The sequence below is a fragment of the Phacochoerus africanus genome, chromosome 8 (assembly GCF_016906955.1).
Source record: "Phacochoerus africanus isolate WHEZ1 chromosome 8, ROS_Pafr_v1, whole genome shotgun sequence".
In the NCBI taxonomy this organism is placed as follows: domain Eukaryota; kingdom Metazoa; phylum Chordata; class Mammalia; order Artiodactyla; family Suidae; genus Phacochoerus; species Phacochoerus africanus.
In genome coordinates this window covers 14240254-14255663 of record NC_062551.1, presented here as the reverse complement: position 1 = coordinate 14255663, position 15410 = coordinate 14240254, and the positions used below count along the sequence as shown (strand labels likewise).

Here is a 15410-nt window from a genome sequence, read left to right as displayed (position 1 = left end):
TGAATAATGCTGCTGTGAACATTTGTGTGCAAATTTTTATATGGACAGATTTCTGCAATACTCTTGGGTCTGTTTACCTTTAAAATGTGAATTAAATGGGTAACCAAGGCTTGTCTCTCAGACCCCCAGGATATCTCTTCTGGTACCTCTGAATTTTGCCTTTTCAAATAATTTTATAAATATAGAAAAAATAGGGGGAACTCTCGAACTATCTTTCACACCTGCAATAATCTTTTGAGATTTCTCAGAAGAGCCCTGGAAAATCACGAAGATTTGCTTTTGCATCTTATTAAAAGACAGATGCTAGAAATAATGAGGTGTGTTTGATGTGTTACTCTCGTAAGTTTCACGCGCAAAGTGTTGTCAGATCAGAAATCATGTTCGCCCTTCCCGAGGTCAGGCTTAAATGGATAACATGTTAATGTAAGTATTTTAGAAATTGCATGTTTTATGGAAGCTCCTGGCGATTTGTTAGTGCCTCACGGTCTGTATATTTTTATCCTTGGGGGGGAACGCTCATCTAAAGTCTCATGAACTAGTTCTGCACTGTAGCCTCAGAAAGACCTTTGCTCTCCTCTATTCTGATCTAATTGGTTAGAGCAATAAATTAACCACATGGTGAAGTCTCTGTCACCTTACAGATATTTTTATTTGCTCTGATGCTTGCCTGAAGACTCAGCTCTAAGCTACAGGCTGCAGCTTGTGTCTTTGATAAAAAAAGGACAGTCTTAGAGCCTTGTGATAAGTGACTGTACCAGGTAGTTCAAGCCATGCCTACTTTATGTAAAGAAGAGACCCTTGGGTGCAGGCTTCTGAGCTGAGGTCACTTAAGCAGCTCTCAGACTATAGCCGTGGATCGAGTTGGAATTTCCAGCACTCTTTGGTCCAGAAGCAGACGGCTTCATGAAAGCAGACTGCTAATCCAAGAACCAGCAATACAAGAAGGAATTACATCGCACCGCTTGAAGGGACGTTGAGGATTTCATTGTGGTTTTTTGCTTAAACCGTTGTTAATGTTTCAGTGCTATTTGTGCCTCTGTGAGGAAGCCTTTTCTCCAGCTCCCTGATCCACAACAATTTAGTAGACTCTGCTTTTGTAAACAGAGAAAAGACATTTTAAAATGACACTCAGTTTACACCAGTGTGCAGTGGGATCTCACTGTGGCTTTAACTTGCATTTCCCTAAGGGCTCATGACATCAGTTGTCTTTTTGTCTTTGATGTGTTTGCCTCTAGAAAACACTCTTCAGGGAGACGTCAGGAGGTGCGACTTTGAGGGCCACTTGCACACCCTCCACTCCAAGCTTCCCATCCTACAGATGGGGAACCTGAGACCCTGACAGGGGCTTCTGGACAGGTTCTCGGGGCAGACTGTGGTCTCTGAGCCAAAACAAAGGACAGGTGCGCAAGGAGGACTAAGCACCCTGAGCCACGCCCCTGGCAGTTTCTGAGACCCGCCCCATAGGGTGGGTGCATGAGGTCAGCTTCTGGGTCATGGCAGCCAGAACTGTCCCCCTGGGGTGTCTGCCAGCTTTGGAGGATGCCCCCCCACCAAGGAGGAGGTGGTGCACTGGGTGGGCGCCTTCTCCGAAAGGTCACACTTCCCAGTTTGGAACTGGCTGGGTCCCTGAGGGTCCTGGGACAGCCACAGGAAGTGGAGGGAACATCTGGTGATTGGACTCCACCAAGAGCAGTGCATGTCCCCCTGACGGCTGCCAGTTACGGACTCCACGCTGGGCCCTGGGCAGCGTGTGTGCGTCCAGGGTTATCTTGAGCCTCACAGAAACAGTCTAGGATGCATGGTTGTGTTTCACAACGAAAGGGGAACACAAATATTAACGGGTCGGGGGCTCTGCGTGCCTCTATGTTGGCATTTGCGGGGCTCGGCACTCCCGGGAGTTTGCACAGCAGGACATTTCCTTTTTATTGACTGTGAACTCTTCTTTGGTAAACAAGAAACCCAAAGGGGAAGGGCGCACACTGAGCCAAGAAGACGAGGGCCCGCCACGGACAAGGACTCTGAGAAAACAGCTACACCGTTAGCGAGGTGGTGCGTGGAGCCTGGGGGTTCGGGTGGGTGGTGGCACGGTGCGGGGGACGGGGGCGGGGGGCAGAGGGGAGGGTCCACTCTGTTGGACACAGAAGCTGAAATCATACAGCGAATGAGCTCATGCATCACTGGCCAAGAGAACCTGGGAACCCCCACCCGTGCCCCTGCCCACCCTCCATGCAGTTGGTGTCCCCACCACAGGCGGGGCGCTGCGCCGGGTCAGTCAGGGCGGGGCTGGCGGGGGCTGGTGTGTGCAGGGGCAGCGGGAGGGATGCTCCGGATCTTGGGTGGAGGTGGCGGGGCAGCGGGGGCAGGACCGGGGAGGGGGGTGATGGAGGAACAACCCTATCCCCCCTTTTACATGGGGGGCTCACTGCAGAGAACAATCTCCAGGTCCTTGCGGTAGAGCTTGCCCGCCTCGGCCAAGGACATGACGCTCTTTCTGTAGTTGGTGAGCTGTTGGATGTTCATTTCCTAGGAGCCAGAGGGGAGAGAGGGTAAGAGCCGGCTCAGAGGACAGCCCCGCCCAAATGGCCTGCCGGCTCATTCCAGATGCACTGGGGAAAATAGTCAACCTTTCTGGGTCTCAGCTGCCTCATCTGTACAATGGGTGTACTAATCAGCCTGCCTCAGGGAGCCGCGAGGTTGAGGAGATGAGGAGATGAATGATCCCTTAGCACAGCACCTGACACACAGCATGGAGGCCAAACAACAGTCGTTGTTGGTGACAGTCTTGATCTTATGCATAACGTGTCTAAGTGCCTCTGCCTCCTTGGGCTGCAATCTGTGGCCCTACCGGTGAGGGAGAGGATGCCAGGGGAACTCCCTGGTTTTGTCTTCAGGCCCCTTGGACCATCCCTAAGCCTCACCCAGCTAAACAAGGAATTCCAACTCCTGTCTCTTCCAGCGGCAAAGCTCATTAGCCTATTTGTGGACCACTCACTGGCTCCTTGTGGCCTTTAGAGGCCACTGAGACAGGTGACCCATGAACATCTGTCCACAGAACACCAGCATCTGCTATGCATTGTGTTGCTTTGGATGCAAATAGCTGGTCGTACTGAAACATAGCAACATTCATCATCAGCAGCACTGGAAAATCCCTTATCATTTTTTCCCTTCCTTCTCTCCTTTCTTCCTCTCCCTGTGCCTCCTCCTCTTCTCCTCTTGTATGGAACACATCAGCAGATTTTAATTTTTTTTGGGGGGTGCACTTGTGGCATATGGAAGTTCCTGGGTTAAGGGTCGAATTAGAGCTGCAGCTGCCAGCCTACATCACAGCCACAGGCAACGCAGGATCCAGACTGCATCTGTGACCTGCTGCAGCAACAATAGATCCTTAACCCACTGAGCGAGGCCAGGGATCGAACCCACATCCTTATGGGCACTATGTCGGGTTCTTAACCCACTAAGCCACAACAGGAACTCCTGGTCTTTATTTTTTTTAAATACCTACCCTTCCAGGCCGATAGGTCATTCATTCCCTTTCAGCTAATTAGAAGATTGAAGTGTGAAGACCAAGGCATTGGCTAAAGGACCAGCTCTAATAGCCTTAGTCCCCTGCGTCCTAAGTCTGTGTAATCCTGTACTTGACTTTCCTATCCTCGGGGCTCAAAGGCCAGTCTTTTACTGCATTCTTGGTGGACATCCCCTCACGGAACTGGTTTCTGGCTTTGTGCTGCCACTGGCCCAAAGGTTCTTTGCAAGCATCTCTGGCTTTGAGGGACATTTTCCCTAAAGTTGTGAAGTTCTTGGAAATGTCACATTGTCTGTAACACTGGGTTGTGCTTGAGTGATTTACCGCTCAATTAGGAGCCAAGGAAGGGTCCCTGTATATCACCTATGAGCTTGGGAAAACCCTCTGGTTCAGTGTGGCATCAAGAGTTTGAGCAGTATGGGGGAGTTCCCATTGTGGCTCAGTGGTTAAGGAACCCAACTAGTATCCATGAGGACTAGGGTTCCATCCCTGGCCTCGCTCAGTGGGTTAAGGATCCGGCGTTGCCTTTAGCTGTGGTGTAGGTCACAGACGTGGCTTGGATCCCGCATTGCTGTGGCACCGGCATAGGCCGGCAGCTATAGCTCCGATTCGACCCCTAGCCTGGGAACCTCCATATGCCATGGGCGCAGCCCTAGAAAGAAAAAAACAAAGAGTTTTAGTATGGAGGGAGGGGGCTGCTTTCTGTGTTTAGAAGTATTGCTTGAAGCAGGAGGCGGCTTTAGGAGTTGCAGTGGTCTTAGAGGTGCTAAGAAATAGCAGAGTTTGAGCTCATCAGCCTGTCTCTCGGGAGCCTCAAACATTAACCACCAGCTCAGAGGCTGGGCCACTGCCCATGCAGGCACCATCAACATGGCACATGCAATCAATCAGTCAGCCAGTGCAGCTACCGAAGAAATGACATATGCATCTGCCACGTGGGGTCACCTAAAAATGGTGTTCCTTTCCCAACTCCGTGGCTGCTATTTATAGGCATGTAGCGTGCTCTCCCTCCCTCCCTCCCTCTCCTTCCCTCCCTTCCTCTCTTTCTCTCTTTCCCTATTCAATCTCTGGATCCCCAGGTGCTAAATCTGGAGCTTAGTACAGGTGGAAGGCTACCAGGTGAACAACCATATTGTCATCCTTGTTCTCTGACCTTCAAAGTTGCTTCCTGACCCCAACTCCTGACTCTTTTTTTATTTCCACCTCTCCAGTCAAGCCGTGTTCTTCGGCGGTAGTCAAGGAAGAGCCCAGTTAGCTGATGACCAGGAAGTCCAGGCCACTCCTGAGATGTAATGCCTGCCTTCAAGGCCCATCAGTCCTGGCATAAAGCAGGGCCATATGGAGAATAATTATGCCTCATTAATACAATTAAAGGTATTTTCCATTATGATGCCCGACATTCCTTGGACACATAAGGACGCACAATTTTTTCCTAGAGGTTGGTACCTGGAAAAAGTGCAGAGTTGAAACGTGTAGTGAGTACTTTCCTCTTCCTAGGAAATATTTGCTTGCTTATGATTTATTTTTTGCCTCTTTCAAGAAGCAACTGAAGGTAATGGGAAGGAAAAAATAAACTTGGGGTGAAAGAAATGAAGGATGATACCCAGGATAAAGATTAAGAGGTTGGAAGGCAATTGGAGAGGGAGACAGATAGACTCAGAGGCTGCAGTGAATTTTTTCCCCCTGAAATTCAGCATTAAATTTAGCTCTTGCTTGACAGCCCAGGCAGTTAGACAAAACGCAAGGAATTATAGGGCGTTCATCATCTAATTAAAGAAAGCCGCAAAACCATTTGCTCAGAGAAAGACATTTCCCGGGAGGTGAAGGAAGACAGCTGCCAAGATTCGTCTCCTGGTTCCTGTTCCATCTGCGTCCTCCCTTCCGGGCCACGAGATGAGCCCGTGGGCTTGTCCCAGAGGCAACATGACCCAGCAAAGGAGTGGAGTTCGGTTCCCAGACGACACATTTCTCCAGTGACTCCTTGTCGCCCCCTCCCCAGCTCCAGAATATTGTGCAATCAATTCAGAATCCCCTCGCCTGCCTCTCTGGTCTCCCAGATCTCTCCTTGTGTAAGCCCTCTATTTTTTTTTTTTTTGAAATTGCTTTGCCGCTTTTATTTTTTATGTTCACATTAATTTTATTTTAATCCTTTGAGCTTCAGTTTTTTTGTTAAAGTATAGTTGATTTACACTATGCTTACAGCATCAATTGACACAACTCTGTGAATCAACCACACTTTAATAAAACATCTTTTTTGTTGGCACTGTGGCTGACGCTTCTAAGCGCATCAAAACTGCCATTGCCTCATAGCTGCATTATTTACACCAGCCAGCAGGTGGAAGCAGCCCAAGAGTCTTTCTGTGGGTGAACAGATAAAACGTGGGATAGAGTGGAATGATACTCAGCCTTCAAAAGGAAGAGAATTCTGACATGTGCTACTACGTGGATGAACCTTGAAGACATAACACTAAGTGAAATAAGCCAGACATAGGAAAATACTGCCTGATCCCACTCAATGTGAAATATCTAGAGCCATCAATTGCATCAAGACAGGAAGTGGAATGGTGAGAGCCAGTGGTTGGAGGAGGGTGGAGACTAAGGGGTGGGGTGACTGTTTAATGGGTACGGAGAAGAGAGGGCTGGATGCTGCTGGGGCTGCACAGCGCTGTGAATATACATAATGCCACCGACGTGCACCCTTAAAAATGGTTCAGATGGCAAATTTTGCTGTGTGTATTTTTTTTTTTTTTTAAATCAACCAGAAAAAGCCAAACCAAACCAAAAGACTGCCGTTGCCTTGTTGCGGGTGATCAGAGGAGAGGAAAACGCAGTCCACGGCATTCCTTCCCACCCCCCACCCCACCTCTGGGTGCGGCTGCTCACCTTCTTGTTTTTCTCATACAGATCCTTTAGGAGGGCGTCCAGCTCATTCTCATCGATGTAGCCACTTCCATCCTGGCCGGGAGCAGAGAGTCAGCACAGAGCTCTAGAACTCAGGCCCCCGACCCCAACCAGAGTCTTAACGTTGCTAACAGCCTTTGAGCAAAAGGAGGTGTCAAAATACAGCATGTCACTTGTCACAGGGAAGGGAGCCTTCAGCTCCGGTGTTTTTCTTGTGTGTTGAAAATGTAAGTGAGGTTCAAGAAGCTTTTTAGCTAACTCCCCAGGAGTCCAGTCCCACAGTAGGATGTCAGGATGGACACAGAGGCTCTTTCAAGTTTATCCCAACCCTGCAGTTCAAGGAAGTCACCGGAGTCACCCAGGCAGGGGCAGCTAAGGGAGAAGTGTTGGTGGTAAGTGGGGCCCCGCCCTCCCCACCTCCTAGGAAGACAAGCTTCTGATCTGGCACCAGGAGAGCAGGACGGAGCAGCTGTTCTCTCCTGTGCTTCTAAGGAACCCAAACCTTGGGGCCCCCCAGGCCAGGAACTGTGAAGGACATTTAGCTTCTCACATAGCAGAAGATACTACAGGGTATCCAGAGGGACAGGAATAAACTGCCTGTGGCCCAGGCTGCTGCTCCGATACTTGTCTACAGCTACGGGACCAGCTTGAGCCATTCAGGCCGGGGGCCGCCCTGGTGGCGAGGCTTTTCCATCCACCCCTTCCTCCGTCTTACCTTGTCGTAAAAGGTGAAGATGGCGTTGAACTCCTCCGCGGTCAGCTTCATGCCCTGGAAGGCCCAAGGCGTTAAAGACAGAGGCCAAAGCCCTGCAGTGTGTGTGTGTGTGTCTGCGTGTCTGTGTGTCGTCGGGTTTGGAGGCTGGAAGGATGAGGGGGAGCTTAGAGGGATGAGGGGGAGGGAGGAGTTGGAGGAGAGCAAAGCGGCTCTTTTACCTGAAATTTAAGCAGGAAGTTTTCCTGGACAGGCAAGAGTCTGGAAAGAGAATGTTAGAGCGGCGATGAGGAGACAGAGCAGAGGTGAGAACCACTCAGACTGGGGGCATATGCAGAGGGAGCATCTGTCCTGTGCAAACCAACTCTGAGCTCTCGGTAATGAGGAGTCAGTGGGGAGGAAAAAGAAGGAGATGGAACATTGAGGTGATGCTGATCACAGTTTTATCTAACTTTGATTTGAGCTTTGTGACGCCTGAGCCATCACTGTCCCCAGGGACGGATCTGAGAGCGGGAGGGCCGGTAGCACAGGGTGGTCTGCAGGGGTCCTGTGACCGTGGTGCTGGGGGAGTGAGGACACACACTCACCGGGACATCTCCGAGAGGCCCAGTTTGCCATCCCCGTTCAAGTCGAACATCCGTAACTGTTGGGGACAGAAAGGGGTGCCTGGGTTATTTGCTTTGACCTCCTCTCGTGTGGGACCTTGACCTGCCATCACCTATGCTGGAGAGGAAGGAAGATGGGGAGAGGGTGTCCTTGTGTCCTCTGAGGTCACCTGGAGGCAGGGACCAGTATGGGCTAAATTGGTCACTGGGACAACAGCAGGGACTCCATCCCCCCCCCCCTTTACCCTTCCTGGGGGCAGGGACGCCGAGGACAGCAGGCCAGCACCAAAGGCCCACCCTCTCCCAAGTTTATCCTCTCTTAGAGCTGCAGAGGTTGTCATGGAAACAGATGCTCTCACACTGGCCCAGGAGCATCTGGCTGAGTGGGGACCTCAGAGAGAGGCTGTAGGGGGTGGGGGGCAATGAACTAGCATCCCTTTTGCCGGCTGCCAGAGTCACTTCACTGGGGTTGGAGGAGCAGCCCACTAAAGACCCCTGCAAACCCCACATCCCAACCGGTTTGGGGCCCATGTTCTGCGCCAGGGGAGGAGGAACTCTTCTGGCCACTCACTATGGTTTGGGTGTACTCTTGGAGCTTGGGTTCATCATACGGCCGGTTGGCCTTCTTCAGCAGGTCGGACAGGAATCCCTGGAATACAAATGGCCTCTTCAGAGCTGTTCATTCGGTCACTCAGCATTGTTTTTCAAGATCCACATTTGCACAGCTTGCAGCCCTTACAATTCCCTCACCCCTTAATGCTTGTGGAGTCACCTTGAAGGTGGGGGAGCTCCTGGATGCAACCTCACCCCATCAGACAGGTGGTAGAAACAGGCTCTGGCTCCTCAGAGAGCCCAGGACACACGGCTCAGCAGGGCCTGGGGGTCCAGAGGAATTTAGGGGTCAGCGTACAAGCCAGGAGGCCAATCTGCTGGAATGCCGTGAGGATGCCTGTTCTGGGCACTGATGTGCAGAGGAGTGTGGCTTGGTTGAATGCGATGGCCCTACTGCTCCATGTTGCTGACTTCACATGACTACATGCGTCTAACCATTCAGAGCCAGGCCTGAGTGTTCCTAAGCAGACCACAGACCTGTATTCCTCACCCAACATCTCCTCCCACCCCAGGTTCCTTAGACCCACCACCATTCTCCGCGCCCTCCATGCCATCCCCGAGGCACATCCTACCTTGAGCTCGTTGGCTTCGATGTAGCCACTTCTGTCTGTGTCATACTTCCGCCAGGCCTACAAGGGGAATGTCAGCCTGTTCACAAAGATTCACACCTATAAGCCTCCCTACATCTCCCTTTAATGCGCCAGGCTGGCTCTTGATATGGAAGGATATTGCAGTGGGATGCAGACAGGGAGATGGTCTAGCCCAGGGCCTCCCATGTTGCAGATGGAAGAAATAAAGAGAAAGTATCTAGGCCAAGGTCACATACAGAAGGAAAAAAACCTGCTGGGACAAGGTCTCCCTACTTTAACTGGCTACAGGCCTGGGTCTCTTTCTGGATCATCTTGTAACGGTTATGGTTTTCTAGGGTGGTAACCAGGCAGATTTTACCAGCACTAGCACTAGGATTTGGTGGATCCCATTTTTGCTGTGAGTATACTGGGTGTCCTTTTACTGTTCTGGAAGCTTCTCATTCTCTGTGTGGGAGTTGGGGGCAAGAGTAAGAACCCTCTGGAAGGGGCAGAAACAGGCTTTGGCTGCTCTTCACTGTACTGCCTCCTCTACCCCTCCATCGCGATGCATATGGCAGCCATGTCTGAAGGTGGAACAGACTGGGTAGTGTAATCTGTTGAGACCATCTCAAGGCTACTCCTGCATCTTTCTGATAAAAAGGATCTCCCTCCCTCAACTGAAACCCCCCCCCTTTTTTTTTTTGAGGAAAAAACTCCTCTCTTTTGCTGAGCCCATATGGTTCAAGAGGGGCTGACCCAACTTGAGGCAGGCATGGGACCTAGGCCTGGACAATGGGTCCCACCCTGGATCTTGTCCCATACTGGTTCTGGGCTCTTGATCTGAGTCCCAGTTACTTGGCGCATGTGCTGGGTCCCTGAGAGGAACCAGGTGCCTGCCGATCACAGCATCTGGGGATCAAAGAGAAGCAGAGCTTCAGCAGGTGCTATGGGTCTGACCACCTCCTCTGTTCTGGCCATCTGAGCAGGAACAGACGTTATACAGGAGAAACAAGGAAACAGTCGGAATGGTTTGAAAATGCCCACAAATTGTTCACCCCCCTTCTAAACATGGAGCCTAATTCTTCTCTCCTCTCCTGTGGACTGCACTTAGTGATTCATTTCTAATGAAGAGGATATGGCACATATGGCACCGTGTGACTTCCAGGGCTAGGCCATGAAGATACTGGGGCTTCCTTCTTGTTCTCTCTCTTGGATCACTCACCCTAGAGGAAGCCCTCAAGCAGCCCAGTTTGAAAGGCTCATGTAGTGAGGAGCTGAGGCCTCCTGCCAACAGCCACATGCATGCACCATCTTGGAATTGCCATCTTCTGGCTCCAGTCAAGCCTTCAGATGACTGTAGAACTGCTGAATCTTGACCTCGAGCTCATGAGAGATTCTGAGCCACAGCATTTGGCTGAGCTGGTACCAAATTTCCAACCACAGAAACTGAGCTAATATTTGTTGCCTCAGGCTGCTAAATTTTGGAGGGTAATTTGTTACACAGCAAGAGGTAACCCATACAATGGTCTTGAAAAAATCTGGTCCTGAAGGCCGCTCTCTTAAAACCCCAGCCTTTAACCCAAGCCATTGAATCAGGAGGAGGGCAGCCCGTGGAGCAGAGTGGGGTGGGTTTATCTGTGACACAAGGCCCAGGGAACCCTGTTTCCCTAATACTTGGTCTATTTTGGTGCCTGATCATCCAAGTTTTCTTCCCTTTTGTTCCCTTAACCTGAGCTCCAAGCTGCACACCTAGGCAGCTTGGAGCTCAGTTTTCTGAGAGTCCGCAGGCACCAGTTCTCCCAGATTTGATCTCCTGCCTCTCTGACTTCTCCACATCATGTCCCTTTTTATTGGCAGGAGTGTGAGAATTTATAGATATTTTAGGGTCTTTCTATCACACCAGCAAACAAGGCTGTGTAATTCTCATGGTATAGTAGTAGGTCAAGGAATTTGATCCTGATTTTTTTTTTTTTTAAGTTATGAGGTAATGAGCAAGTTCCAATAAAAAGATAGACTTGGAGTTCCCTTGTGGCTCGGTGGGTTAAGGGTCTGGCATTGTCTCTGCTGTGGCTCTGGTTACAACTGTGAAGGGAGTTTGATCTGTGGCTGGGAAGTCCTCATGCTGCCAGCAAAGCCACAAAGAAAAAAGAGATTTAAATCTACATACAATCTTGGTAGATGGTTTTGATTAGGGGAGAGTACTTGCTTGGGGGAGAAAATGCCCGTTTCCATCAAAATATTCCTTCCCTTGCCCCGAAAGCCTACCCTTGAGTACGCACAAAGAAATATGCACAGATTTTCAAGTATGACTTCACCAACTGCCTGCATGCATTTAGTGCGTTAGAATTTGGTTCCTCTTGCTTGAATCTTGACTGGGTAAAAGGAAACACTCCGTAAATTGCCCAAGGGGATAGCCTGAAGGGACTCAGTCCTCAAAGAAAGCAGAGCATCCAGCTGCTTTCAGAGTGAGATCTGCCCAGCAGCTCTGACCTCCCTCCCTGGCTCCCCAATCCACCCCCACCCCCATGCTCTCACGCTGGACTTCTCTCCCCGCTAACACTTTGTGCTCAGCCATCAGTGGGTCGTTCTTCTCTTCCCATTCAAGGAAGAGAGTTCAAGAGACCTGGGCTTTGTGAAATCTCAAAGAAATCCTGAGGTGCCACTAAAATTAGAAATTAAAATGTTGTGAGCAGTGGGATGGGAGCCATCTAAGAGCACACGCCTTTCAGGGCCACCAAGGGGCCATTTCATATTTCCACCTGATAAAGATGGAACACATGGACAGCCCCAGGAGGGCATGGCCCTGTAGGATAGTGGGATCTCAGAAATCCTGCCAGAGGGTGGTGGTGCTGGCTCAGTGGATGTGCTGCGGCTTAAAGGATAAAGGCAGGTAAGAATATAGAACCATGTTAACACCACAGAGAGAAACCACTGATAATTTAGAGGTTTTGCTTTTTTTTCTTTCTCCTCTTTAAGCATCTCTGCCCCCTGCAAAGCTCCCATACCCATTTGCCATATCATAGGTGGAACAGAGGCCAATCTTTGGCTGCCTCCCTATCGGGAAAGAAGCAGTCAGGTATCAATGCTCCCTTTTCTAAAGACAGAAAAATTGACCCTCACAAAAGCAGCACCCTGACAAGTTCTGTGCAAATGCAGGTTATTCCTCCTCCACGCACAAGAGAGGGACTCGGAACAGAACCCAGCCTGTCAATTACCAGCTTATGGGATTTGCCATCTTGAAAAAACCTGGAGAAAATCCTTTAAAGCACCATAAAATTAAGTCCATATCAGATGCTTAGGCAAGCTGCCACTTAAAAAAAAAAAAATGAGTCTTCTGCCCTGAGAATCCATTATTTCTAACTGATTTTTCTATCCACATGGGAACTCACTGCCATGTGTGTTTCTGGACTTGCTCCCTAGTTGTTTCAAGCAGTGAATTACGGAGAGGGGCTTATTGGTGGCTGGGAATGGATCTAACATGACAAGTGGCGGCTGGAGTTGTGTTGAAGGCCAGTCATTATCACAGCAAACAGTGTAGGGGGTGGGGTGTGTGTATGTGTGTGGTGGCGGCGGGGAGGTATGGGTTGAATTTCACCTTGAGGGATGCGTACATTGAATGGCTAGGGTGTAGAGCTCCAGAAAAATAGCAAAAAAAAAAAAAAAAAGTAGTTTGCTGGACATCATGATTAGTAATATGTTGGGTTAAACTGTATGGAATTTCCGATTTCTGTAAACAAGCATGATTAAATATGAGCCATTTCGCATGGTTCAATCAGTTGAATATCACTCCAAAGACACTTGGGTTTGGATGTCCTATTTCACACGAGGATCTCAGAGAATTTCAATGGCAAAGATGGCAACATCCATCTCCAAGGTGGGCAGTGAAGCCCAGACTACAGTCAAAGATCCAACTTGGAAGACACTGAAAATGGGAATTCTCACTGGGCTTCTTTAGCTTTAGGAGGGTATCTCGTCCCTCCTTCCCAAGCTTGCTCCGTGGAACTCTCGATTCCATACTAATGCTATTGAGAGAGAGGAAAACAGGGGAGATTTTGGAGAAAAGCTGAGTGAAACAGGTCTCTTTCCTGTTAGATTTCTCGCATCCTTAATTTGGGAACATCAATGACAAACCCCAAAGGGCAGACAGCACATACACATTATTTCCCAAAGGTATTTGACCCACACTTGGCCCTTCCCTTACTCCCCACACCTTAATGTGCACGCATACCACCTGTGGGTCTTTGTTAAAATGTAGGTTCTGGAGTTCCCGTCCTGGCTCAGTGGTTAACGAATCAGACTAGGAACTATGAGGTTGCAGGTTCGACCCCTGGCTTTGCTCAGTGGGTTGAGGATCCAGCGTTGCCGTGAGTTGTGGTGTAGGTTGCAGACACAGCTTGGATCCTACGTTGCTGTGGCTGTGGTGTAGGCTAGTGGCTACAGCTCCGATTAGACCCCTAGCCTGGGAACCTCCATATGCTGCAGGAAGCGGCCCCAGAAAAGGCCAAAAAAAAAAAAAGTAGGTTCTGCTTCAGTGCGTCAGGGGACTCTGCATTTTTAACAAGCACTCAGGTGCTGGTGACACTGATGCTGCTGGTCCATGGACCACACTTCGAGTAGCTGAGCTACTCCCAAGGGGTTCAGTGTCTTCCAGGGATCGCTCCCAGGCTCGGGGTTGGGCTGGCTGTGAACTTGAGAGAAAGGCAGGCCCCCGTGCGCCAGAGAGAAGGTAGTGCCTTGGTCTCACCTCCATAAACTCGGTGCTGGAGCCCACGTGCTGCCTGAAGCACAGGAGGAAGTTCTCCTCGGTCGGCAGGATCTGCGCCAGCTGTGGGGATCAGAGAGCCACAGTAAGCATGTGGAGAGCCCAGCCAGGGAGCAGGCGGACTTTCCTGTAGGGCGGATGGAACATAGCCAGGGCCAGAGCAGCGTGGGAGTCACAGTTTGCTCCCTTTTGTTTTCTTCCTTGAAAACAGAGGCTGGCAGCTCTTCAAAGGGGAAGAAGGATGGCTTCTTACGTGTCACCCCAAACCTTCGAGGATGAGCAGCTGGAGGGCCAGAGAGGGATACCACTTTAAAACGCAAGTATCCAGACTCAAAAGAATCTGTAATAGATGATTCCATATATATAAAAGTCTAGAAAATGCAAGCTTATCTGAGATTGGTGGTTGCTGGTGCAGCTGGTGCAGGATAGCCTGCACCAGGCAGAGGAAACCTTTGGGGAAAATGGAAATGATGTTTCTTGATTTCAGTGGTGATTACATGGCTGTGTATGACGGTCTAAACTCATGGAATTTGACACTTCAAATCGATGCAGTTTATTGTATGTAAATTATACCGCAACAAATCTGATTTTTTTTAGAAAAATGCACGTACTCTTGTGTAGCAAACCTTGTTGGCTGCCCACCCAGGTGGCCTTCCTCTTTTCTCTGCTCCCAGCATTCTTGGGTCACAAGGCAAAGCCTAATTCCTCTCAGGTGAATGTGATGATCCTGTTTCCCTGGCCAGTGATTGGCTTATGGGTAGGCATGTGACCCAGTCCTGGCCAATGAACTGTAAGACGAGTTCTGCTGAGGGTACTTCCTGGAAAGATTTCCTTGCTCTATCAGGGACCAAATGAGGCCGGCTCTTTCTGCCTCTGGATGTAGTTGTCTGTGGATGTGATGCCTGGAGCTGCTGCAGCCAGCTTGCTACAAGCCTGAGGATGAAGCTGTTTTAGGGGCAGAAAACAGAACCAAGAGAACTGCAGAGAAGCAGGTATGGAGACCTGGCCTCCTTCCCTGGGAGCCAATTCTGCCCATGCCCTTTCTCAGGAGGAACCTCTAGTAGTTTAAGCCAGGAGTTGGTGAAGTATGGTCCACAGGCCAAATCTGGCCCGATGGCTCTTTCTGTAAATAAGCTTAGATTGGAACATGGCAGTGCCCATTCATTTACATATTATTCATGGGGGTTTGGTGCCATGGTGGCTGCTGAATAGTCGTGACAGAGACTGTAAGTCCGGCAAACCCTGAGCCATTGACATGGTCTGGATCTTTACAGAAAAAGCCTGCTGACTCCCAGCTTAAGCCTATTTGAACCAGGATGTTTTGAGGCTTGGAGTTGAGGCATCTCTAGTGGTTGCTCTTGGCGCCTCCCCTAGACCACCCTCAGCGAGGCTGGTGGGCCATCCCTCCGCTGCTCTGAAGGATGAATATCAGTGGCTGAGAGCGGCCTCCTGCAGAACTGCCCTCCACCAAGCTAGGGCTGCCCCAGCCATCCCCCTTAACTCCCATCCTGGAGTGGGCAGTCTGCATCCAACATCTGAATGACATAGGGGTTCAAAGGACCATCCTATCTCTTGCTTCAAGGTGGGACCAACCCTGTGGCACAGTCCACACTCCACAGCCCTCCAAGACCAGGTTCCGGCTGAGGCCACATCCTTGCGTACCTTCTTCCTCTGCCCTTTCCTGCTGCTCTCTCTTCCCTTCTCTTGAGAGTCCTCCCTCAATAAG

At 50.1% G+C, this 15410-nt stretch overlaps 1 protein-coding gene across 1 annotated transcript in view; it reads right to left on the bottom strand.

Annotated features, from left to right (window-relative positions):
• Window positions 1-1894: 1894 nt before the first annotated feature.
• CALB2 (calbindin 2) overlaps window positions 1895-15410 on the bottom strand; it is a 28109-nt gene continuing 14593 nt past the window's right edge. The window contains exons 4-11 of the mRNA XM_047792977.1: window positions 13667-13747; window positions 8926-8982; window positions 8313-8390; window positions 7724-7779; window positions 7358-7397; window positions 7140-7193; window positions 6407-6478; window positions 1895-2523 (exon numbers count right to left, since the gene is read on the bottom strand). Of these exons, the coding sequence (XP_047648933.1) occupies window positions 2407-2523; window positions 6407-6478; window positions 7140-7193; window positions 7358-7397; window positions 7724-7779; window positions 8313-8390; window positions 8926-8982; window positions 13667-13747 (555 nt within the window). The 3' untranslated portion in view covers window positions 1895-2406. The remainder of the gene's footprint in view (window positions 2524-6406; window positions 6479-7139; window positions 7194-7357; window positions 7398-7723; window positions 7780-8312; window positions 8391-8925; window positions 8983-13666; window positions 13748-15410) is intronic.